The following is a 25342-nucleotide window of genomic DNA, read 5'->3' as shown; positions in this document are numbered from 1 at the left end:
TATGCACAACTCGCTGCTCTAATACATACAAGTAACAGGGCAAAAACCTTTTAATAAGTTAGAAAATGTTGAAAACGTAGCTATGTAATTTAAGAAAAATTTATGTCAAAACGTTGTTTTCTTCTGTGTTTTTACGCATCAATAACGGAATTAACAAGAATCACACAGCCATTACAATTGGACAAAATGAATACAAAGGATAGCATAGGGCTGTAAAGTTTTCATCCCACAAGCAGCAACACCCACTGCAGAGAACATAGTGCTAAATTAATTGCTGGGTTTTTAGGAAGACAGAATCTGATGTGGCCCAAATTCCTCCATTTTGGGCTCTGATGTTTCCAGGTGCCACCTGTGAGCTCGAGATAGACGAGTGCCAATCACAGCCATGCCTCAACGGCGGCAGTTGCCGTGACTACATCAACAGCTTCACGTGCAGCTGCCGGCCCGGTTTCCAGGGAGACCGCTGTGAGATAGATGTGGACGATTGCAGAGAGCAGCCGTGTCAAAACGGGGCCGTCTGTACCGACGCGATAAACAAGTAAGGCACCTTGTGTATAATAACCAAGAGAGCGAGTAACGTTTAAGTCACCGTTTGTGAATGATAGAAAAGGTCAACTTGTCAAATTATTTTTCTTAAAAAAGGTTTAAATAATGTCTCAGATACAGCTGTGACTGCTCCCAGACTGCCTTTATGGGGCAACACTGTGAAATCCCGGCCCCGCCATGCCGGTCTCAGCCCTGTCTCAACAGCGCCACCTGTGTGGAGAATAAGGACAATTACACCTGTCGCTGTTGGCCAGGTACAACCTTAACACAGCCCTCCACAGCAGACACAAACAGAGCATATACAGGAAGACACTTTACCTAGTTGTGGTCAAATATAGCCCCTGGATGAATGTAGGCCTACCACACTTTGAGGGAAGGGAGACAATAAAGGAGGATTAAACATACAAAGAGAAAGAGACTTTAACTTGTGTGTTTAAATACTGTGTATGTCCTTCCTGCTGTTCATCTTCCTCTCCTGTCCTGTGCAGGCTTCAAGGGGCGTGAGTGTGAGGTGGACGTGAGCGAGTGCGCTAGCGCCCCCTGCCTGCACGGAGGCCGCTGCATAGAGAGGTCCTGGCAGCTCCTCTACGGGGTGGAGCCTCTTCTGCCGGCTAGCTACGACCCCCGGCATGCCACTGGCTTCCTCTGCAGCTGCCAGTCAGGGACCACAGGTACTGAGAGGCCAGGGGAAACAACCTCTGTCACCGTGACAACCACGGGCAGGGGCGGTTTTAGGCACGGGCAGACCGGGCAGTTGCAAGTGATACACTGTCCCGGGGCGCCCAATGTGCTAGGACCGGCAATGACCACGGATCATCGTGAGGGGAGTGGAGGGAGTGGGGGGGGGGGGGGGGGGGGGGGAGTGTTGATGCTTGCTTACAAAGCCGCGCTTCCAAATTACCCATCCAGCAGCAGGCCCAAAAAGGAATACCCTAATCCCCCTCCGTGCTTACGCAAGCCTGTGATCTGTTGTCCCCACAATCTCTCAGGCAACACAGCCACCGCTACCTTGAGCAGGAATCTAAAAGTAGCCTTCCCCCTCCAGTCACCGGCGCTCCCTCTCTTAAGACGTCCAGGTTGCATTAGGGTAATCCTGGAGATCCGGCTTTGCTGGGCTCCTGCTTGCGAGCGCCCCAGTCGTGCATGGCTGAAGGGAACTGGGCAGAAGCAGCCCTGTGTTAGTGGGACCCACGGTCCCTGTGGGCGAGAACAGACCGAATGCAGCACAGGATCGTCACACGAGCCACACACACAGGAAGAGGAAGTGCTGGTAGGATGGTGACGGTCACAGGATGGGTCTGGTGCGTCCTTCTGCTGGTGCCAGGTACTGTGGTTAGCTGTGGAAAGGGATTCGTTTGTTGACTGGTGTTATTCAGAGTTGAAGACGGTTGAATGAGCTGTTTTATGGCTCTGGTTCTTTCTACATCCTGTGCTGTGTGGTTGTGCCTGACTCTGTCAGCCTACTGGTGGTTGTAGGTGGTTGATGGGTTGTAATGTACATGTACTCTCAGTTAGGGACACCTGCGCTGTAGAAGCGATTCTCAAATACACTGTGTTCTATGACGCTGTGAGAACATTCTAGACTTGGCGTCTCTCTTGTCCTTGAGACTGAGTTCAACATGAAATGAAACAGTGGCTATAGAGGAAGTGATCATGAGATGCCCTGACTAAACGCTATTCCGTGGCACTGCCCATTGGTATCTAATCTAACAGAATTATACAACAGGCTTTACTGCACGTCTACATAACTGTCCAGTTCAAGTAAAGGAAACCTATATCTAGTACCTTGTTGCTCATGGGTCAAAGCTCCAATCAATAATCTAGTCACATCATTTAATCATTTACCTGTGTTATGTAGCTTTAGGGTTAGTTGAATTGTGAACGTGCGTTAAAGATGAAATGATCCAATGTGATCCAATGTGAAACCAACCGATAGAAAAAAGTACTAACCTTTGTAATTAATTGAGTATTACAATCCCTTGATTAAATGCATCTCAACGACATTGTCACCTCACCACTCCTCAACCCACCTGCTGCCCTATACAGGTACCCTGTGCCAGGAGATCACCCAGCAGTGTGAGGACAGCCCTTGCCAGAACGCTGGCCTCTGTGTGAGCCGTGTGGGTGGCTACGGGTGCATCTGCCCCCCGGGGGGCCCAGAGGGGCCCCACTACGGGGGCCAGAACTGCTCTGAGCTGTTGGTGGGCTGTGAGGGGCACGAGTGCCAGAACCAGGCCTCTTGCGAGCCCTTCTTCACAGACGGTATCCATGGTTACTCCTGCTCCTGCCCTCCTGGGTTCATCGGCCCCCTCTGCCAGACCCCTACGGCCTTCTCATTCGAGCGTAGGGGCCACCTGCTGCTCCAGAGCCCCCTGGTGGCGGCGGAGGCCTCCTGCAACATCAGCCTGAGCTTCCGGACGGCCGTGCCCAGCGCGGTGCTCTTCCAGCGGGGCAGCGAGGGGCTTCTCCTGGGGCTGGAGGTGAAGGAGGGGCGGCTGCGACTCAGCCTACAGAGGGAGGCCTCAGCTGGGGCGGGCTCCGAGGGGCCCGGCCAGGCCCTGGAGGTTCCCCACAACGTCACGGACGGGGAGTGGCACTCCCTGGAGGCTGTCCTGGCCGACGGGGTGCTTTGGCTCACGCTCCGGGGGGCTGAGGGCTGTGAGAGGGAAGCCTGCCGGGTGGAAGCCCCCGTCGAGGACTCTCTAGTCGGGCTGGAGGAACCAGAGTCTCCGCCTCACTACACCATCATAGGGGGGGTGTGGGAGGGCCGGAGCAGGGCAGCAGCCAGGCCCCCTGCCCAGGCCTTCATCGGGTGTCTGAGGGATGTATTTGTGGACTCCCAGCTGGTGGTCCCGGACCAGTGGCTGAGCAACTACGCGGTGAACGTGACTCTTGGCTGCAGTCACAGGGACCGCTGTCTGGTCAACCCCTGCCAAAACCAAGCCCAGTGCATCAACTTGTGGCAGGGCTACCAGTGCAGATGCCCCAGACCGTACAAAGGCCAGGACTGTGCTGAAGGTAGGGGAGGGACTGTAGATACAGGAGAGTGGGGAGAGTGTAAAGGTCAATGTTCAGTGAGTCAAAGCCAGAGATAGACCAGCTTACCCAACGTGATTAGTGGAGAGAGGGAGTCCACGCTACACAACACCAGGGCACACAGACAGCACAACACAACACAACATAGGCTTTTCAACAAAAGCGATCAAAAGAGATCCCAGTGTCCCAGGAAAAGACACACACACTCCGTTCACATGAACACACACAGCCATCTTCAGAACCCATGTCTTATAAACTGGGTTCTCACAAAAGATGAGTAAGAAAGAAATGTCTGAAAATTAAGAAACAAAAAGTACGACTTTATAAAGTGAGTTGGCATTTGAGAAATCTCTTCCATAACCCATACCAGTGCCACTGCACTAAGGAAGCCTTTTACACACATAAAGTCACACATTTACTGCACCTACCTGTGTTTGTCCATCATTAGTTTCTGTTGACTGTTCCCTGTTTCTGTGTGTGTGCGTGTGTGTGTAGGAGAACACGTGACTGACTTGTGTTCCGTTGTGGTTCTAGAGTACGTGACGGGCCGGTTTGGCCACGAGGACTTGCAGAGCTACGCTGAGTTCACCGTGACCGACAATCCCGGCCACGACATCACCGTGTCCTTCTTCCTGCGCACGCGCAGCCCCAACGCCCTCCTGCTGGTCCTCGCCAACAGCACCAGCCAGTACCTGCGGGCGTGGCTGCAGGAGGGGCGTCTGGTGATCCAGCTGAACGGCTTGGAGAGCGTGAGGGGAGACGCTGAGGTCGTCGACGGGGAGGTCCGCTTCGTGAGCGTGGCGGTGGAGAACGGCAGCATGTCGCTGGACGTGGGGAACCGGAGGCAGGGTGAGGCGGGGGTGCGGCCGCTAGGCGTCCAGGCGGGGGACCGCGTCTACGTGGGGGGGCTGCCTCAGCAGGCAGGCTCCCTGGAATTCGGGGGGTACCTCAAGGGCTGCCTCCAGGACCTCAGGATTAACCACGCCAGACTGCAGTTCTTCGGGTTGGACGATGCCCCTGTGATGTCATATAATGCGGAGAGGTTGGCTAATGTGACCCCTGGCTGCCCTGGGGACGACTCCTGCAGGGTGAGTATCTGGGTTGAGTTGGGGTAGTGATTGGGGTAATGATTGGGGTAGTAATTGGGGTAGTGATTGGGGTAGTAATTGGGGTAGTGATTGGGGTAGTGATTGGGGTAGTGATTGGGGTAGTGATTGGGGTAGAGTTGGGGTGTTCTTCTTTTGTTGACATCAAGCCCCCCCCTCCCTCCCTGCCCCCCCCCCCCCCCCCCCCCCCCCCCCCCCCCTTAGAGGAAGCCTTGTCAGAACGGGGGCGTGTGCTACTCAGTGTGGGACGACTTCAGCTGCACTTGCGCCCCCAGCACAGCAGGGCGGCGCTGTGAGGAGGTGCGTTGGTGCGAGCTCTCGCCCTGCCCGCCGTACGCAGAGTGCAGTCAGCTGAGCCAGGGATACGAGTGTGAGTCTCCCGCCTCCTCCATGCTGTCACGGTAACCACGTTGTCGCGGTAACGCACTGCTTGAGCTCGCACGCCAGGAGAGTGGTCGCATCAGTGGTTACATCCTAGCTACACCCAAGCCTTCCAAGGGGTACATGCTGAAATGCTATGCAAACAAAATCTAAATGAGTTAACTCCCCCATCTTACCCCCCTCCCTCCTCCAGGTCTCTCCAATGCCACCTTCCTGGACGACAGCAGCGTCCTGTATTACCGCGGCAACGGCCGCATCTCCCGCAACCTGACGAGCATGTCGCTGAGCGTGCGCACGCGCAAGCACCATGCCGCCGTCCTGCACGCCGAGCGCGGCCCCGAGTTCCTCACCGTGTCGGTGCAGGACGGCTTCCTGTCTCTGGAGCTGCAGACTGGCCCCGCCCCCACCGGCCCCGCCCCCGTCAGCCTGTCTAGCGGGCACCAGGTGAGCGACGGCGAGTGGCACAGCGCCCACCTGTTCATGACCTCGCCCTGGGACGAAGCGTCGCGCTGGAGCCTGGTGCTGGACGAGAACACGGAGGACGTCTCCACCTCCGTCGCCCCGGGAGGCAACCTGAACTTCCTGCGGGACGGGGTGGACATCCTGGTGGGGGGACTGGGTCTGGAAGCGGGCTGGAGCTGGGAGGGCTGCCTGGGCCCCCTCGAGGTGGGGGGGATCGTCCTGTCCTACCTCAGCCCGGCCGAGGTCAACCTTCCTCGCACGCAGGACGAGCAGTTTGTCCGCATCTCCTCCACGCCCCCTCGGAGCGGGTGCGGAGGAGCGCCCGTGTGCCGGCCCGACCCCTGCCTGCACGGCGCCGTCTGCAGCGACCTCTTCAACCTGTTCAGCTGCAGCTGTAGCGAGGGCTGGGCGGGCCAGCGCTGCGAGGTCCTTATCGACACCTGCGCCTCAGGCCCCTGCATCCATGGGACCTGCAGCGTGACGGGGCTGGGGTACGAGTGTGCGTGCGAGCCGGGGTACCGGGGGGCGCAGTGCGACGAGGAGGTGGACATGTGCGAGGAGCACCGCTGTGCTCACGGGGGAACCTGTCTCCACGGGGTGGAGAGGTACGCCTGCCTCTGTCCTGAGAATTACACCGGGCCTTACTGCAGGTGAGACGCCCCCTCACCTGGAGCACAACGCAAGAGAACTGTAGTAGACGTTCCCCTGTAAGCATCACCAGGGGAACGTTTTCAGTCCTCTAAACACTTTTCTCCTCTCTGTCCTTCTCTTCGCCTCTCCTTTCTCCCTTTTCTTTGCTCTCCTCTCTCATCTCCTCTCCACTCTCTCCTTCTCCTCTCGCTCCCCCTCTCTCTCCTCTCTCTCCTCCTCTTTCCTCTCTCCTCACCTCTCTCCCCTCTCCTCTTTTCCCAGGGACCGTGTTGAGGAGGTTCCATGGTACATAGTTGTCAAGACCTTGTAAGTTCAACACCACACACCTCCTGAGACACACTGACAAACCACTTCTGCAGACCCCCAGCCAGGGCTTAGTACATCCTGTTGCTGTCCGAGTTCAGCTGACTCAGTTATTAATCAGCCATTAGAGAAGGTAATCTTCTTAGACTGGTCGTCCCCTAAGCCTCTTTGCCTCTCTGTAACAACAGAAGGGACACAGACAATAGATCCTATACCCCCCCCTCACCGTCACCCAGCCTCAGTGTTGGGCGTGTCTAACAGGAAGTGTTGGGCGTGTCTAACAGGAAGTGTTGGGCGAGTCTAACAGGAAGTGTTGGGCGTGTCTAACAGGAAGTGTTGGGCGTGTCTAACAGGAAGTGTTGGGCGTGTCTAAGAGGAGCTCTGCTGTGTCCCTAGGAAACCCAGGCTGCCTGTGTCCGTGTGTGGGGACGAGAACAGGAACTACACCTGCTTCAACGGAGGGAACTGCACAGACATAGAGCTGTCCTGCGACTGTCCCCCTGGATACAGCGGCCACCGGTGAGAGGGGGAGGAGACGCTAGGACCACTAGCGACTATGTAGCAGTTACATCTCCTGACTGTTTCTTCTCCCTGTCTGTCTTCTTCCCACCCTGTCTCCCTGTCTGTTTCTCTGTCTGTCTCCGTCTGTCTCTGTCTCTCTGTCTGTCTGTCTCTCTGTCTGTCTGTCTCCCTGTCTCTCTGTCTCTCTGTCTCCCTGTCTCTCTGTCTCCCTGTCTCTCTGTCTGTCTGTCTCTCTGTCTGTCTCCCTGTCTCTCTGTCTCCCTGTCTCTCTGTCTCTCTGTCTCTCTGTCTGTCTGTCTGTCTCTCTGTCTCTCTGTCTCTCTGTCTCCCTGTCTCTCTGTCTCCCTGTCTCTCTGTCTCCCTGCAGCTGTGAGCAGGAGCAGGATGAGTGTAAGTCCAACCCGTGTCTGAACGGAGGCTACTGCCGCAACCTCATCAACAGGTTCCACTGCGTGTGCGACATGAGCTTCGCCGGGGACACGTGTCAGATCGACGTAAGCGACATTTACTTCTACGTGGCCGTGCTGCTCTGGCAGAACCTCTTTCAGCTGCTCTCCTACCTCGTCCTGCGGCTGGACGACGAGCCTGAGGTGGACTGGGGAGGAAACGACGACTGAGGCGTGGGGGGGTGAGGGGGTTAGAGTGTGAGGGTGTGTGTGTGTATGTATCTGGGGTAGGGGGTGTGCATGCATGCGTGCTAGTGTATGAGTGTGTGAAAACAGGTTGCTTTTCAAAATATAGAAATAAACACTTCCATCATATCAGACACAACACCAAGGACAAGCCTCCTTTTACACAGTATAATTCTAGGTTTGGTTGAACACAGGCCTGTTTGGTGCCTTGAGCTTTTTTTTGTACGGGAACTTTAGTCGTGCTACTGTGGAGTAAACTGAAGGTTAATTAGATTACCCATATTAGTTAACAGGTGTTTGTACAGTGTACCTAATCTGTGGCTTGGACCAAGAGAAAACAGTCAGTTTAAAAACCAAAACTACTTTTTATTTATTTAAGAGACCCATTTGAAGGAGGTTGGAAAAAAGAACGTTTTAAAAACGTCAATTAGCAATCGTGGTCTGATTCAGATCCTTATTTGACATTGATGAGATCTGTGATAATGGAGGTCATGGCTTTATATCTTCTATATCGTTGTACTTATCTGTCCTGTCCTTTCTTGCACTAGTGACTTTCAGTGACAAGGTATCACGTGAGTCGACTTGGTGTCTGTCTGATTCTGTTTTTTCATAGACTGGACCAGTCTGTCATGATCACTCGCTCTGTTGTTGTGTAGGTCTCATCATTCTGTCTGTCTGCATGTCTGTCTCTCTGCCTGTCTGTCTCTCTACCTGTCTGTCTCTCTACCTGTCTGTCTCTCTACCTGTCTGTTTGTCTGTCTGCATGTCTGTATCTCTGCCTATCTCTCAGACTGTTGATCAATCTGTATGACTGTCGGTCCACCTTCATGTATTTCTGTCTGTCTCTCTGCCTGCCTGTCTGTCTCTGCCTGCCTGTCTGTTTCTCTGTTGTTCTGTCTCTCTGTTTTCAAATAAACATTCTGTTCATCCTCGACTCTGACTTGTCTGTCCTCTGTTCAATTCCTGGGCTTCATCCAATCCCCTTCCTCCCTCATTCTCTCTTCCTCCCTCCTATCCCTTTCCCTCCACCCCTCCTCTCCATCCTCTGACCATGTGTCCAGCCAGCAATACTTCATCTAGTCCATCCACCAATCACCCAACATTTCCCAAACCAGGAAATGTTGACTGATTCACATTTTCCGCCTTTCAAAGAAACTGTGTTGTAGTCAAGTAGTGATTGTGGCTCTTACAGGACTGGTGTGAAAATGGCCCTGTTAGCAGCCAGGGGGCCAGGCTGGGCCTTCTGGTCCTCACCTGCTTTAACAACACTACCACTGTGTGTGTGTGTGTGTGTGTGTGTGTGTGTACGTGTGTGTGTACGTGTGTGTGCGTGTGTGTGTGTTTGCACGTGTGCACATGTTTGCGTGCATTTGCAGTGCTAGCGTACAGCACTCAGAAAAAGCTTTAATCTCTTTAACAGGATAAACTGAGTGCGGGTGTGCATACTATATCTGTATCTGGATGAGGCAGAGAAACAAGTGTAAGAGAGGCACACTTCAATTCTCATGGAGTCGGTAGTGTTGTGACTGAGCGCTGAGACACACGGGAGATGACCATGTATGTCCAAGTTATTAGAACACGTGTGTGCATGTGTGTATACGTGTATATATTTGTAATCTTTACAAACCACACAGCAGGGGTAAGTCATGGTATCTTGGTCTAAATGAATAAAATTACAACGTCCCCTTTCATTCATTTATCCCTCCCTTCCTTCCTCCCTCCAGCTGACCTCTGAAGGTTTGACCTCTGACCTCCTGCTCACCGTCAGCCTGTCCTCGGTGCTGCTCCTGCTGGCTCTGGTCCTGACCACCGTTGGCCTGGTGGTGGCGCTCAACCGCCGGGCGACCCACGGGACCTACAGTCCCAGCAGACAGGAGAAGGAGGGGTCCCGCGTAGAGATGTGGAATATAGCCCAACCCCCACCCATGGAGAGACTCATATGACTACTGTTATTCAGATTCATATGACTACGTACTGTTATTCTGATTCATATGACTCATGACTCCCGCCCTGTTATTCTGATTCATATGATTCATGACTCCCGCCCTGTTATTCTTATTCATATGATTCATGACTCCCGTCCTGTTATTCTGATTCATATGACTTATATGAATAAGGTACCAGTACTCCTTGGACTGTCACAGGGAGAATGACCTCCAGGTGGGGTTATAAGGACTTTCATGGGTCAAGTGTGTGCAGTGAGCGGCCATTTTGAATTCAGCCTTGTCTCTAAAGACTGTAAGGAGACTGGAGATGCAGCTTTCGTTGTCGAGGACAGTCGGCTGAATGACTAGTGTCCTCTGGACCTGCTCTGGACCTGCATGCAGGGCAGCAAAGAGCCAGAGATGTTTATATGTCGTTTCATTTGTATTTATTACTATGCCTACTGTGCATTTTAGAGAGTCTAAGACCTTAAGTGTCCCCTATGTGGTGAAAATGTTATTTGTTTGTGTTAATTTATTAAATCCTGTGATAATCTCGCCTTATATCACAACACAGACCAAAATACAAATAAACGATACTCATGTTTATGCTGTATGTCAGTTCACAGTGCGTACAGACCCATGAGAAGCTCACTGAGAAAACTGGAAATGTGTCTGTGTTCAGTTCTTGGTCATTCTCCACTGTAATTAGTGGTCTATTCTCTTCATGTTAATTACGTTTACAGTATTTTCCATATCAAGTAGGCTTGATGAAAGACAAAATGACAAAGTTTCAAACTAAATAATGTTTAGCTATTATTTGAATGGAGAAAAAAAAAAAAGCTTAAACAAATACTCACTTCTGCCCTCTTGTGGTTAAAATGTATTCCTACTCTGCCGGTTTTCTGATGCTGGTAAAATAACAGGTTTTTCTGGTATCTTCAAAAGGGAAAAGTATGTCATTGCATTAAACACAAAACGATGTAGGAATGAAAACAAACTGTGCTGTTTTTTGTTCTCGAACAGTCTTCAAGCCACCAGTTAGCCTAGTAGAATGGCAATCGGTCAGTTTAGCTAGTTCTTGTCAGAGCCATATACAAATATTATTATATTATTATACTTTTTACATGGCTCTGGGCTAAACAAGCGTGTTCAATATTTTGAAAGGGGGAAACGATTTGTCGTCGGTCGCTATGTTACCGGACGTAGTAGCATTTTACGGCATCAACTTCCGTTCGTCCTTGGTTACTCTTTTTTTTTACTTTGCTGCAGAGTCGACGTTTGAGTTTCTGCCAATCCTGTTATCGATGACCTGGGAATAATCTATGTTAGTCATTTCAAAAAAATAAATAAATACACAAAAGCTAAATAAAGTCTGCTTTTGAATCAGTATATTCTGGCAGTTACAACGTATATTGTGGTACTATAGGTGTGTAGCCTGTAGGAGCTGTGCTATTTATGGTTTCGCTCTGCACAGTCTATGCTAATAACGAGGAAATACAAGTGTTTTGGTTTTTCGTTATTACCTGTGTTTTCATTGACCGAAACCATTTTCGGTTAACATATGGTGAATGATAAAAAATAAAAAAAAGCTTTAAGTTACTTAGCCTACACTGTATCCATCCACTGTCTCGTGCACAGGTACAGTTTTAAATATTCTCATTACAAAAAAACAGATCAAATGTTTCCTAATTAACTATTGGCTGCTGTGTAGACGTGCAAATGATATTCTAAATAACCTAGATGTGAGCTCATTGTGTGTTGGGCGTTCCCGTCAGTTGTGGCGGTGGGTGGAGGCACCGTAGTGGCCCATACAAGAATATCCAGTTGGAGACTCACTGGTCAGAGAGATCTCTGCTCAAAGGACAACGTTTTCGGTAAGCGTTCATTACATTTCTTTCATTTTAATAATTAAATACATATTATTAATTGAAAGGGTATCCAGTACGCGGTGTTTTGCGACTGTAGGAAAACCCTGCCGGTTGTTGCCTTGACAGCGTGAAGCTAGAAGTTAGTGACGTGGTGCGACGATGTGCTGGCAGACCTTTCTAAATCAGAACCACGGATACGTGATACGATTTTCTTGATGTTACTTTGTGAAGAGTTTAGTCGTAGGTTTTCAAGAGCTGTACCCGGTGTTTGGAATGACACGTTGACAACTCTGATGGAAATCCACGAACAAGGAAGCTCAAGGCTGTTTATTACTTATCACTAAACTCCCAAGGCTACGGTAATCCGGTCAGTGCAGTTAGTGTGACATATAGATTCCTTGTAGAAACGTAGCCCAGCCTGTATGCGGTATAGTGTGTCACTTCGAAGGTATTCGTGTGTCTGTGTGTGAACTGGAGCGGTTCTCTGGAGTACCTGAATTCTTCCCGCACCCTGTCAATGAGTTAGTGTGTGTGGGTGTATTTATATATCTGTGTGTTTGTGTAAGTGTGTGTGCATCTACATATATCTATGTATGTGTGTTTGTATATCTATGTCTCTGTGTATATCTGTGTTTGTGTGTATTTATTTATACGTGACTCTCTCTCTTTGTGTGTGTGTGTGTGTGTAGCCACCAGAAGATACCCAGCAGTGTGACTATGGACAAGAGCGCACTGTCGGAGAGACTGGCTGAAGCAGGCCAGTCTCACATCCTGCAGTTCTGGGAGGAGCTGAGCCCAGAGGAGCAAGCTGGCCTGGCTCAGGACCTGCAGGGGATGGACCTCCTGGAGGTCAACGGCTTCTTCCAGGCTGCCATGGAGCTGTCGGGCAGCGCCAAGCAGGAGAAGGTGGACAACCACATGGAGCCGATCCCACGGGGGGTTCTGGGCAGCGTGACCAGGGACAGGGACTCCCTGCAGGCCTGGGAGGAGCAGGGTGTGTCCCCTAACCGTATATAAAAATGTCACCCGGAAATGTTGTGCAACGTTTAACCTGAAGGGAACTTATCTGTCCCATGGTACAGTCATGACAGGTTTGCTTAGTAATTAGAGACAGCTCTTCACCTTACCATCCCACATAGGAAGGGGCAAGTTTGGGAGATCTTCTCCCCTGTTTTATGGTGTGTTGTATAGTTGTATTGCCTTTGGATGGTATTTGCGTGCGTGTGTGTGTGTGATTAGGGGGAGGAGCAGTTAAACATCATTATGCAACTCTGATGTGGCACGTACAGCCAGTTTTCTCCATACTTCCTGACACAAGCCCAGCCTGTGTTCCTGACCAGGGGCCAGGTGGACTTACTGGAATTGTGGGAATTGTAGTCACTCATTTGGAGGTTCAAAACATAACCTGGCAACCCATTGGCCAAATAAAGTGTGTGGAAAGGATGTTTCTGCCAACTAGGTCAACAAGGATGAGTATCAGATGTAACACTAGATGCATCTCTATCCTGTTGTTAAGGTTGGAAACAATTACAATTTTCCAGTAAAACAGTTGGCAGACCAAACCATTATAACTTTCTTGCGAAATCATCCAGCAGTGCTGCTAGTAAAGGAGGTATGCATATCATGGGGGTTTGAGGAGGTCTGTTAGGGGGCAGGGTATAGTGTGGAGGTTTGTTAGGGGGCAGTGTATAGTGTGGAGGTCTGTTAGGGGGCAGTGTGTAGTGTGGAGGTCTGTTAGGGGGCAGTGTGTAGTGTGGAGGTCTGTTAGGGGGCAGTGTGTAGTGTGGAGGTCTGTTAGGGGGCAGTGTGTAGTGTGGAGGTCTGTTAGGGGGCAGTGTGTAGTGTGGAGGTCTGTTAGGGGGCAGTGTACAGTGTGGAGGTCTGTTAGGGGCAGGGTACAGTGTGGAGGTCTGTTAGGGGGCAGTGTGTAGTGTGGAGGTCTGTTAGGGGGCAGGGTATAGTGTGGAGGTCTGTTAGGGGGACATATGGTTCTGCTTTGGTCCTGACGCAAATGGGAGGTCACCCAGCTGAGTCATGTAGTATTGTGCTGTGTGTGTGTGTGTGTGTCTACTCACTGTTTAACAGCACCACCCAGTTTGTTCAGAGCTGACAGTAACAGTTTATGTAAGCTTAACAAAGTCTGCATTATCAACTGGATTCTGTTAGTTTATATAGATGGAAGGTCATGTGATAAAAGGGCTTGTTTATCTCGATTGTGTCTCAATTCTCCGCCTTCTCTCGATATAAGGTTCAGTCACGCTCATATATGCTCATAAACATGTTGATTGTTTTATAAGCATACTACAACTAATACATGGATTAGGAGTCATTTAGACTTTTACTTTACTTATCAGTATTTTACCGTCAGCATATAAACTATAAATAAATTATCTGTGCAGTTACAGGATATATAAATTAGTGATGTGTCGGTGGAGGTAACAGGCTCTTACAGGGTGTGTGTGTGTGTGTCCAGGTCTGCGCTGCGTGTCCCAGAGCCAGGTGGCCGTGCTGCTGCTAGCGGGGGGGCAGGGGACCAGGCTGGGGGTCTCCTATCCCAAGGGGATGTACAACGTGGGTCTTCCCTCCCACAAGACCCTCTTCCAGATCCAGGCTGAACGGGTCCTTAAGCTACAGCAGCTGGCTGAGAGCAAACACAACACCAAGTGCTCCATACCCTGGTGAGAGGCCCCCTCCTAACTCTGACCTGCTCAAATCATAATATCACCACGTCATTATAATAAGAATGCAGTATTAATATGCTTCATAAATGCTTGAAGAGTCTGTTTATGGCCTGTTATCAGTTTGTTTAACCATGGCACCAAGGATCCCAGGCTCACCTGGGTTCTGCATACTCTCTGCTCTCTGATGTGGAAGTTTCTTCTCATGAGAAAAGATTAAAGTCAACTTGAGATCACAGCGAGAGTCCAGTTCCACCGCAGAGGAGATCAAAGAAGGCATCATGAGGCCAGTTTTGTCAAGAGACCAGAAATAAAGACTTGAAAATTCAGATTATGAACTGGAATGACAGGGAATGCACCTCTCCATAAAGAAGTCAATTAAATTCCATGAGCAGAACGAGCCATGCAGGGCGTTTTAAGATGACTTTCTGGCTTTCTGTGAGAATGCCGCTGCTCTGCGTCATAAACATTTACATTTAGTCATTTAGCAGACGCTCTTATCCAGAGTGACTTTCAGTAAGTACAGGGACATTCCCCCGAGGCAAGTAGGGTGAAGTGCCTTGCCCAAGGACACAACGTCATTTTTGTGTGTACGGCCGGGAATCAAACCAGCAACCTTCTGTTAAATAGCCAGATTCCCTAACCGCTCAGCCATCTGACCCCTAGCATAATGTCTTCCCTCCTCAGGTACATCATGACCAGTGGCAGGACCATGCAGTCTACCAAGGACTTCTTCAGCAGGCACAGCTACTTCGGCCTGAGCCCAGACAACGTCATCTTCTTCCAGCAGGGGATGCTGCCCGCCATGGACTACAACGGCAAGATCATCATGGAGAGCAAAGCCAAGCTGGCCATGGCTCCAGGTACCCAGACCTTAACCCCAACCTCCAGACCTAAACCTGCCCCTCCAGACCTAAACCTGCCCCTCCAGACCTAAACCCGAACCTCCAGACCTTAACCTGACCCTCCAGACCTAAACCTGCCCCTCCAGACCTAAACCCGAACCTCCAGACCTTAACCTGACCCTCCAGACCTAAACCTGCCCCTCCAGACCTAAACCCGAACCTCCAGACCTTAACCTGACCCTCCAGACCTAAACCTGCCCCTCCAGACCTAAACCTGACCCTCCAGACCTAAACCTGACCCTCCAGACCTAAACCTGACCCTATATACCTGATCCTATATACCTAACCTTCTGGACCCACCAACCCTATTGAGACATCAGGTGTCTAGTTTAGCTCTTAAGCACAGAAAAGTCAAGTGTGTGTGTGTGTGTGTGTGCGTGTTCCAGATGGGAACGGGGGTCTGTACCGGGCGTTGGGGTCCCAGGGCATCGTGGAGAACATGAGCAGCAGAGGGGTGAAGTTCCTCCATGTGTACTGTGTGGACAACATCCTGGTAAAGGTGGCTGACCCCGCCTTCATCGGCTTCTGTGTGACCAAAGGTGGAGACTGTGGGAACAAGGTCAGTCTCTCTCTCCCTCCCTCTGTATCTCTCTCCTTCTCTCTCTGTATCTCTCTCCCTCTCTCTCTGTAACTCTCTCCCTCTCTCTCTCTGTATCTCTCCCTCTCTCTCTGTATCTCCCTCTTTCTCTCTCCCTCCCTCCCTCTCTCTGTATCTCTCTCCCTCTCTCTCTGTATCTCTCTCCCTCTCTCTCTGTATCTCTCCCTCTCTCTCCCTCCCTCTCACTGTCTCTGTATCGCTCCATCTCGCTTTGTCTCACTCTATCTATCTCCCTCCCTCCGTCTTCCTCTCTCCCTCCCTCTCTGTCCCACCCTCCCTCTCTCTCTTCTGTCTCTCTCCGTCTGTGTTTCTCTGAATCTCATGTATTCATTACAATATTTTACAAATTCATAACTCTCTCTTGGGAGTCGCTTTGGATAAAAGCATCTGCTAAATGCATAAATGTAAATGTACAAACCAGTAACTTAGTGTGGCAAGTGGGCTGCAGTTACTTTAAGTTCCCACCTGGTGGCAGTGTTGATTATTGATTGTTTTGGTGCTTCTGTGAAGGGCATGTTTATCTAACTGAAGATATCCTTTTTCAGTGTGCAAACATAAGATAAACTTTAGACACTTTAAGAAATAGTTTATCTTAGAGAGGCAGTGCTGTGTGCTGTCAGAATAAACCCCCTGATCACCAGTTCTGCCCCTCATTAGCCTGTTCGATTCACTGGACATTTACAGCTCGTTCATTTCACAGACGCTTATATCTAAAGCGACATACAAATAGTGCAGAAAGTACAGCAGTCTGCTGTGACTCCTCCCACTAGACTGCTTTGGCTCCTCCCACCAGACTGGTTTAAGACAAGCTGTGCTATTTTCCTGACAGTAAAGTTTATTGGGTATAGCAGAATGCCAGTTAAATAGGCTTTACGATCCCTGTTGAACCAGCGTGGCCAAGCAAGGGGGCTTTTTATGCAACAACAATTTCTGGAATATGTGTTTGAGCTAATGCGGCACAGTTGTAACCCAGCTCTGATCCTGACTTGGTGCTCTGCTTTCTACATTATGTGTACTTTGCTTTGGGTAAAGGCGTCTGAAGGAACTACAATGTGAATCACAGCAGGAGCCACTGGGAGGGTTCTAGTGGAGTCTTCCTGCGTCTGTGTCTCTGAGGCAGGCTCCACCCTGGCCTCTGTGTTTCTGAGGCAGGCTCCACCCTGGCCTGTGTCTCTCTGAGGCAGGCTCCACCCTAGCTCTGTGTCTCTGAGGCAGGCTCCACCCTAGCTCTGTGTTTCTGAGGCAGGCTCCACCCTAGCTCTGTGTCTCTGAGGCAGGCTCCACCCTGGCCTCTGTGTTTCTGAGGCAGGCTCCACCCTGGCCTGTGTCTCTCTGAGGCAGGCTCCACCCTGGCCTGTGTCTCTCTGAGGCAGGCTCCACCCTAGCTCTGTGTTTCTGAGGCAGGCTCCACCCTGGCCTCTGTGTGTTTCTGAGGCAGGCTCCACCGTAGCTCTGTGTTTCTGAGGCAGGCTCCACCCTAGCCTCTGTGTTTCTGAGGCAGGCTCCACCCTGGCCTCTGTGTTTCTGAGGCAGGCTCCACCCTAGCTCTGTGTTTCTGAGGCAGGCTCCACCCTGGCCTCTGTGTGTTTCTGAGGCAGGCTCCACCCTAGCCTCTGTGTTTCTGAGGCAGGCTCCACCCTGGCCTCTGTGTTTCTGAGGCAGGCTCCACCCTAGCTCTGTGTTTCTGAGGCAGGCTCCACCCTAGCTCTGTGTGTTTCTGAGGCAGGCTCCACCCTAGCTCTCTGTGTTTCTGAGGCAGGCTCCACCCTAGCTCTGTGTGTTTCTGAGGCAGGCTCCACCCTAGCTCTGTGTGTTTCTGAGGCAGGCTCCACCCTAGCCTCTGTGTTACTGAGGCAGGCTCCACCCTAGCCTCTGTGTTACTGAGGCAGGCTCCACCCTGGCCTCTGTGTTACTGAGGCAGGCTCCACTCTAGCTCTGTGTGTTTTTGAGGCAGGCTCCACCCTAGCTCTGTACACGACTGAGACCACTGCTGCCCTTCATGTGGCTTCTTCACTCCCCCCTCTCTCCCTCACCCCTCTCCCTCCCTCCTTTAATCCTCCCCTCCCCTTTCTGACCCCTCCCCTCCCTGCTTCTGTTCATGTGGCTCTCCCCCCCCCCCCCCCCCCTCCTCTGGACTCCAACCTGTCATTAGAACTTCTCAGGGCGAGGCACTGCAGGCTGCAGTCAGTAACATGGAGTGTAGCTCTCATGTTAGAAACCCTTTCTCCTGACCTGTACCCATACTCTGACCTGCTCCGTTAGGGAACCCTGCACGCCATCCTGCACGCCATCCTGCACGCCATCCTGCACGCCATCCTGCACGCCATCCTGCACGCCATCCTGCACGCCATCCCGTCAGAGGTCCTTACATTCTCCTTCAGCAGGTCATTCATGACAAATTTCCTTTTCCCCCCGTGACTTCACTTCCAGGTGGTGGAGAAGACCAATCCGACGGAGGCAGTGGGTGTGGTCTGCAAGGTGGATGAGCGCTACCAGGTGGTGGAGTACAGCGAGATCACCCTGGCAACCGCTGAGAAGCGCAACGCCGACGGCCGTCTTATGTTCAATGCCGCCAACGTGGCCAATCACTTCTTCACCCTGGACTTCCTCCGAGACGTCGTGCAGTAAGTTCAGGAGAAGGGTTGGTTAGGGTGGTTAGTTAGGGCTAGGGATGAGTTAGTGAGGGTGGTAAGTTGGGTTTGGTTCGAGTTACTTGGGGTTAAGGTCCTTAATGAACCCTAGGTTTGGCAGAAGACTCTAAATCTAGACTCCGACATCTTAATTCCTTAAAGTTATTGACACAGCAGGTCATGTCTCCCCCCCCCTCCAGGATCCATGAACCCCAGCTCCGACACCATGTGGCTCAGAAGAAGATCCCGTATGTAGACCCACAGGGTCGGCTCATCACACCAGACAAACCCAACGGAATCAAGATGGAAAAGTTTGTCTTTGACATCTTCCAGTTTGCCAAGTGAGTGTCACGGATTACCCTATAGCTAGAGCAGGAAGGCTGTAGCAAACGGTCTGTTTTAAGTGTGCCTCTGTGTGTGTGTGTGTGTGTGTGTGTGTGTGTCTCTCAGGAAGTTTGTGGTGTTTGAGGTTCTGCGCGAGGACGAGTTCTCTCCTCTGAAGAACGCGGACAGCCAGGATGGTAAGGACACGCCCAGCACAGCCAGACACGCCCTGCTGTCACTGCATCACCGCTGGGTCCTCAACGCCGGGGGACACTTCATAGACGAGAACGGGACACGCGTGCCCGCCATACCCAGGTGAGACACACACACACACTCACACACTCAGACACACGTATGGGCATGCACACTTCTCCACACATTCATTCACTCACTCATCCCACTGTCTACCTTCTATTCCCCCCACTCCACCCCTCACCCTCCCTCACCCTCCTCATTCCCCCTCATGCCCCCCACCCCCCACCACGGTTCTCCCTATGTGATGTTTCCAGTCACGTCGCAGCAGAAAGCATCTCAACTGATGTCAACATGAAGTAACTATTTCTAGTCCCTGGTGCATGGTGATGGGGCTCTCTCTCTCTCTGTCGCCCGTCCTCCTGCAGCCCTGGGCCGTGTCTCAACAGTCTAGCACGGCCGGGCCGCGGGGCCAAGCGAGTCAATCGAGACGCAGCCTTGGTGTCAGAGGTCACCGCTGGGATGTGGCTTCACTCTGTCTACTAAACTACAGAATGTTGCATGCTGGGTAAAACTGCACGCTTTTGCAGTGGGATGATGATGATGATGATGATGATGATGATGATGAAGCCAGTGAATCATATCCCTTCAGAATCCAGATGGACCATGTGATCCTCATGATTCAGCACATTACTCTCATGACCCGAAATACCTTATTATTATTATAATAACTAATCCATCTTTCTCCTGATGAACTGGCTGCGGGCCGGACTGCAGCTGAATTATAGCAAAGGGGGGGGGGGGGGGGGGGGGGGGGGGGTGTGTAGCTCAGTGGCTAGAGCATTTGACTGCAGATCGAGAGATTGCAGGTTCAAATCCCCTCCTTTGGAGCTTGCTCTGTATGAACCCGTTATAACTGATGGTGCTGCTAGCAGTAGAGGCTGTTCCTGTAACTCTTAGGTACTTCTGGGAGATGTGGGGCTCACCTCTGACCTCTGACCCTCTAATCATGACCTCCCTCTGTGGGAGGCTTGCTGATCTAGACTGTAGGACATCTGCTTCTTTCATCTCTATCTTCTACCCACAAACAAAGACGAGGAAATTCCTCCTGTTTTCCTTTGTTTCCTCTGAGCTGACCTGTCTCTCTCCTCTGAGCTGACCTGTCTCTCTCCTCTGAGCTGACCTGTCTCTCTCCTCTGAGCTGACCCGTCTCTCTCCTCTGAGCTGACCTGTCTCTCTCCTCTGAGCTGACCTGTCTCTCTCCTCTGAGCTGACCTGTCTCTCTCCTCTGAGCTGACCTGTCTCTCTCCTCTGAGCTGACCTGTCTCTCTCCTCTGAGCTGACCTGTCTCTCTCCTCTGAGCTGACCTGTCTCTCTCCTCACAGCCTGAAAGACGGAACAGACCTGCCAATCAAGTGTGAGATCTCCCCGCTTGTGTCATACGGAGGAGAGGTAAAGAGGGGGGAATGATCGACCAATGGGCATGCCTTGCTTGTTTACATTTTAAGGATGTGTAGCTCTAACAGTATTTTGATGAACGGAGTCAAGGAATGGTGTGTATTTACCAGACAGTGTACAGTAACCACATCTCAGCTACCAGGCACGGGATGCAACAACCATGAAACGACAGGACGTTTTGATGATGTCACATCCTGTGTCTGCAGGGCCTGGAGGAGCTGGTGGCGGGAAAGGAGTTCCGTCCAACTCTGGTGATCGACAAGGACGGAGCTCACCAGCTGGTGAAGAATGGAGTGTGAAGGAGAGGGAGGGGAAAAGGGGGGATGGAGAGGGAGGAGAGAGAGAGAGAGACAGAGACAGATGTTAACCCAAAGATCAAACGTGACCATGTGCACTTGAGATTCACCCCAACACCTCTTCATCTGCTACAACATATACAGGATATATATAAATATATATATCATAATAACATCTCTTCACCTACTCTTCCATACTATACCTGATGTGTAAAATGCCTCCTTGCTACTTTGATCAACAATATTTATTTTTTACTTCAGACTTATTTTTATATGGATTTTTCCTGCTGTAGGTGGAAATTACTGCATACAAATTGTTGTACTTTTTGAGATTTGTGCATCAAGGTATCTTTAGGTACAACATGGGGTGTAGAATCAGGCGAGGGGAGCTTGAACACCATGTAATGAGATACATGGATGAGGGACTTATTTATGATGGTTTAAATGTCGGCTTGTCTTCTGTGTAATCACTTTACACGTAGCTTTGAAGGATACATTTATTTTCCGTTTTCTTTAATAAAGAAATGTCTTACTGGGTAGAATGCGTGTGAGTCATGTGTTGAGGCGTGTGTCATCGCTCTGTGCAGTCACAGTTTCCAGGACATGCTGGAGGCTGATGGCTCGAACTCATGGCGGAGCAGTTGACTGTGGATCAAGAGCTCCCAGGTTCAATTCCCGCTCTGTATGTTGCTGTGGCTGAAAGTGGTTGACAGGCCTGGTCATGCTGGTGCTCTGTGTGTCCTGTATGAAGCTGGTCCTGTCAGGTCCTGTATAGGGTATTCATCTCCTAACACCTCACATTTATCCAGCACGTGCTTTTATCCAAGGATCAGAAGTTCAGACTTCTAACAGCAAGTCTTCCCCGCCACCAAAACGGGAACTGTGTGTTTGTCACTATTTTACACTGTAAATCCTTAAACTTATCAATCTTGAATATCCCTTTAATGAACAGTCCTGACCAGATAACATATATATTTAAATGACGGTTTTAATGATTGCCTATTAATGGCGTTTAATTATTTATGTTAGGACAGGACTGTGGAGCAACACAAATACGTAATACTTCACACTGCAAATAAATAAGTAAAAACCATTTCTGTTTTTCATTAAAGTTGTCTAATGGCAAAATAAAACTATTCTTTAAGGGGAAAATAAGTGATGTGATTGGTCACCGAACTCCGTCTTAATTGTAACCTTATGTTTGGCATGTGGAATTCTGGGACTTTGGCACGCGCCCAGGAATCCTCAGAATGTCAAGGTTTTTTCTCCCTTCATCCATCCTTCCTCCCTCCCTCTTTCTTCATCCATCCCTCCCTCTTTCTCTCCGCTGATCGTTCCTTTGCCGTATTGCTCGAGTGTCTTACATCAGCCTAGCGAAAAGAGACCGAGCGGAGAGAAGTTTCTAAGCGATAGAACTTGCACGGCAACAGATTCACACTGGAATACTCTCTCGTTTCCTCCGAACAAATGGTTGAATAAGAAAAACTATCGAGACGTAAGTTAACTGTGCTCATCATTAAATATTATACTATTTTACTATAATACTTAAATTTTACTGGTCACTTTCTGAGAGCGGGGAACTTTCTTGGGCAGAAAACTGATGCCTCGGTAGTCCTGCGGTTACTTTCACTGCCCCTCGGCATTCTGGGTATTTTTCTGCGTTTGAACAGGAACCCAATGTTCTGTCTGGTCCGCAGGCTGGAGTAGAGTAGAGTAGACCTGGTGTTATCCAGCTGTGTAGCAGCCATTACAACCAGCTGGTCATTTTAAGATTCCTACCAAAGTCTGGAATAGAGTAAATTTAATGGGAAGTCCTGGTGTTATGTTTCATTCTACTTTTGCAAAAGTGTTTTTTTACTTTTCTGTGTCTTCTTTGTACATATTAGTTTTATGTGTTGTTCCTGTGGCTTGCACTTGACATTGAAGAGATGGGTTTTTCAGTTTTCATTGTCTGTGGATGTGGAACTCGAACCTGCTGGTGTCTTCAAGCCCCACAGCTGCTGGCTGCAGGTCCTGTCCTCCAGAGAGGGGCAGACAGGTCAGTGAGGGCTCCTGTCCTCCAGAGAGGGGCAGACAGTTCAGGGAGGACTCCTGTCCTCCAGAGAGGGGCAGACAGGTCAGGGAGGGCTCCTGTCCTCCAGAGAGGGGCAGACAGGTCAGGGAGGGCTCCTGTCCTCCAGAGAGAGGCAGACAGGTCAGGGAGGGCTCCTGTCCTCCAGAGAGAGGCAGACAGGTAAGGTAGGGCTCCTGTCCTCCAGAGAGGGGCAGACAGGTCAGGGAGGACTCCTGTCCTCCAGAGAGAGGCAGACAGGTCAGGGAGGGCTCCTGTCTTCCAGAGAGGGGCAGACAGAGAGGTGCAGACCGCAGGCTGAACACAGTCAGGTGTCAAGAGTAGAGATACAATTAAAATGTGATGATGGATCTGGAAACAGAGATATCTAGAGTTCCAGATCAGTCCGTCAGGTTGGCTCCTGTCAGTTTAGGCAGTGGTCAACTACAGGCCTGGAATACGACCTGAGACATGTCCTAAAGAAGTTGTGAGACACTCAGCAACACGCACACTCAACCACACAAAGAGTGCAACACACACACGAGCAAGACACACACAGCAAGATACACACAGACAGCAACAGGGTACAGTAGAATACAGTAGAGTAGAGCATAGTAGAGTACAGTAGAATGGAGTAGAGACCAGGTACAGACCAGTGAGCTGGTGTTCTGGGCTGATCTGGAAAGAGTAGTTTTGCTAGCGGGGTACAGCTAAACCATGTGCTGTTGACTGTGTGTTCGTGTGTGTGTGTGTCAGAGACAGGTAAAGCGAGGTGTTTGTGCTGTAGTGGTCTGTCAGAGTGCAGGGCCTGAAGGACACTGTCTCTCTGTGTGCCAGGGGGAGGAAGGCCTTCCAAGATCAGATTGTTTCTGCAAATAAGAAACCCTGTAATAACAACATCAAGCCCCCTCCTGTTTTCTTTGGCAACGGGAGAACTGTGGTGTGTGTGTGAGTGCGTGAGTGCGTGTGTTGTTACTCAATACAGAGGCTGAGCTAAAACTGCACACAGGTCAAAGCCCTGAGCGCACACACCGAACACGTGTGGGTCCAAACACGACCTTGGTTCTGGAGGTCATCGTGTTGCTCTGTAGTTGAGGTTTCTCTGCACTGTGCCTGGGAAATACAGCCCGTTCCTCACCACTGACACACTGTTAGAACTGTTCTGCTGTACTTGCGGCTGAATGAATCAAACCTAAACACACAGATGCAGTTGTGTTTGCTGCGGTTGGTCAGGCCCTGGCTGGTTGTCTGGGGTGATGTGGGAGGGGGGGTCACACACACCACTGTGAAATATCTGAACCCCCCCCAGGGGGGAACAGCATGCGGAGAGACTGTTCCCACACGGCTGAGCAGAGTACTGGCCTCTGTAGCTCAGTAGCTCCACGCACACACACACACACCTGTAGGGCCTGTGAGCTGTGTGCAGACAGGTAGATTGTGAGGAGGCTAGGAGAGTCAGACTACAGGTCAGCACAGTGTTGTTATTCACCCCCCCCCCCCCCCCCCCCCCCCCCGGTGCACAGCGAGGTCACCTACAGGTCAGGAGGACCAGAAGGGTTGTTTTGGTCAAATGTGGAAAAGCTTTTCTGTATTGCTGTGCGATTACATATCAATAAGAAATAATTCAGCATTCATTCATACATCACATGACATAATAACAGACACAATTCTACAATTTATAAATAACAATTTAACTGTCGTGCTTCTCCAGGTTCCCTGGTCCTGACTTGCCGTGTGTGTGTGTACCTAGTGTGTGTGTGTGTGTGTGTGGGATGAAGCACCTGTGGGACACACACTTCCCTCTCCTCATCCTGCTGTACTTGCTAGGAGCTGTGATGTCACAGGTCAACCCAGGTCAGTGTACCCCTGCACTCACTCACACATCTTCCTATACTAATACTCGGAGACGCATACATTAGACACACCCTGTTCTCAGTTCACTGTGGTTTGTTTACAGCCAGAGCTACATGAGCATGTTGGTGTGCTGAGAGAGAGAGAGAGAGAGAGAGAGAGAGAGAGAGAGAGAGAGAGAGAGAGAGGAGAGGGAGAGGGAGAGAGGGAGAGGGGAGAGGGAGAGGGAGAGGGAGAGAGAGAGAGAGAGAGGCAGTAATGACTGTGTGTGTGTTGTGGTGGTGTTCAGGCTGATGTCATCTCTATTGATAGAAACCAAACCTCTGCCTCACTCAGCCAGATGTGTGTGACACAGTGATGATTGATGTTCAAGAGTTAAGAAGACACAAATATAGTCTTCTTCTCACCTAGCTCAAACCAAGATGGCCACCTGTACTAATGTCTCCACAACATAAACCCAGCGTGTCTCTCTGGGAGAGCCTCTCGACGAGCGAGGGTTTGAGAGCTGAAGAGTTGGATGGGAGACAGTGTTTCCTCTCTGATTTTTTTTATGCAGTGGGGGCAGATTTCGTATAACATAAGTTATACGACTTAGCTCTACAGTTCTCAAGGACGCACACACGCAATCTCAACTGCGCTGTGAAGCACGTGTCCGTGCTATCCTCTGATATGCTTTCAAACATGTTGTACAGCCCTATTTCTGATACCGTGGCGGAAGAAATTGTGCCATGGCGGGCCGCCACCGAAAAATCAACATAGCGGAAACACTGGGAGAGGAAGAGAGGCAGTTTGGACGTTAGAGGATTTTCGACAGGATTTTCCACTGCAGTATCATCACACTGGTCTCTGCTCAGCCAGAATCATCTGAGGACTTCTCTAGCGAGAGCGAGAGCGAGCGCGAGAGCGAGCGCGCGAGAGAGAGAGGGTG

At 50.6% G+C, this 25342-nt stretch overlaps 3 protein-coding genes across 6 annotated transcripts in view; all 3 read left to right on the top strand.

Moving 5' to 3' along the window:
• Positions 1–298: 298 nt before the first annotated feature.
• crb1 (crumbs cell polarity complex component 1) lies at positions 299–7067 on the top strand. The gene is made up of 9 exons (XM_047049511.1): positions 299–538; positions 661–800; positions 1035–1217; positions 2593–3564; positions 4117–4670; positions 4893–5058; positions 5263–6181; positions 6444–6488; positions 6882–7067. Exons 1-9 carry the CDS (start codon positions 333–335, stop codon positions 7006–7008), a joined length of 3312 nt encoding a protein of 1103 aa, XP_046905467.1. The 5' UTR covers positions 299–332; the 3' UTR covers positions 7009–7067.
• A 3736-nt stretch (positions 7068–10803) lies between these two features.
• Positions 10804–21052, top strand: uap1 (UDP-N-acetylglucosamine pyrophosphorylase 1). 3 transcript variants are annotated; one of them, XM_047049516.1, is made up of 12 exons: positions 10806–11202; positions 11340–11438; positions 12122–12426; positions 13906–14110; positions 14798–14973; positions 15402–15574; positions 18044–18237; positions 18444–18584; positions 18694–18882; positions 19077–19118; positions 20145–20211; positions 20424–21052. In XM_047049516.1, exons 3-12 carry the CDS (start codon positions 12150–12152, stop codon positions 20514–20516), a joined length of 1557 nt encoding a protein of 518 aa, XP_046905472.1. In that variant the 5' UTR covers positions 10806–11202; positions 11340–11438; positions 12122–12149; the 3' UTR covers positions 20517–21052. The 3 variants fall into 3 exon arrangements, with proteins under 3 accessions (XP_046905474.1, XP_046905472.1, XP_046905473.1); XM_047049518.1 differs by lacking the exon at positions 19077–19118 and having other exon boundaries at positions 10804–11202; XM_047049517.1 differs by lacking the exons at positions 10806–11202; positions 11340–11438 and adding an exon at positions 11586–11799.
• A 547-nt stretch (positions 21053–21599) lies between these two features.
• ddr2a (discoidin domain receptor tyrosine kinase 2a) overlaps positions 21600–25342 on the top strand; it is a 12614-nt gene continuing 8871 nt past the window's right edge. For both annotated transcript variants that reach the window (XM_047049513.1, XM_047049512.1), the window contains exons 1-2: positions 21600–22008; positions 24275–24417. In XM_047049513.1, coding sequence (XP_046905469.1) covers positions 24336–24417 — 82 coding nt within the window. In that variant the 5' untranslated portion in view covers positions 21600–22008; positions 24275–24335. The remainder of the gene's footprint in view (positions 22009–24274; positions 24418–25342) is intronic.

This window comes from Hypomesus transpacificus, chromosome 26 (genome assembly GCF_021917145.1).
Source record: "Hypomesus transpacificus isolate Combined female chromosome 26, fHypTra1, whole genome shotgun sequence".
NCBI classification, from domain to species: Eukaryota; Metazoa; Chordata; class Actinopteri; order Osmeriformes; family Osmeridae; genus Hypomesus; species Hypomesus transpacificus.
The sequence above is the reverse complement of the archived record's forward strand: the minus strand, read 5'-3'. Positions and strand labels throughout refer to the sequence as shown.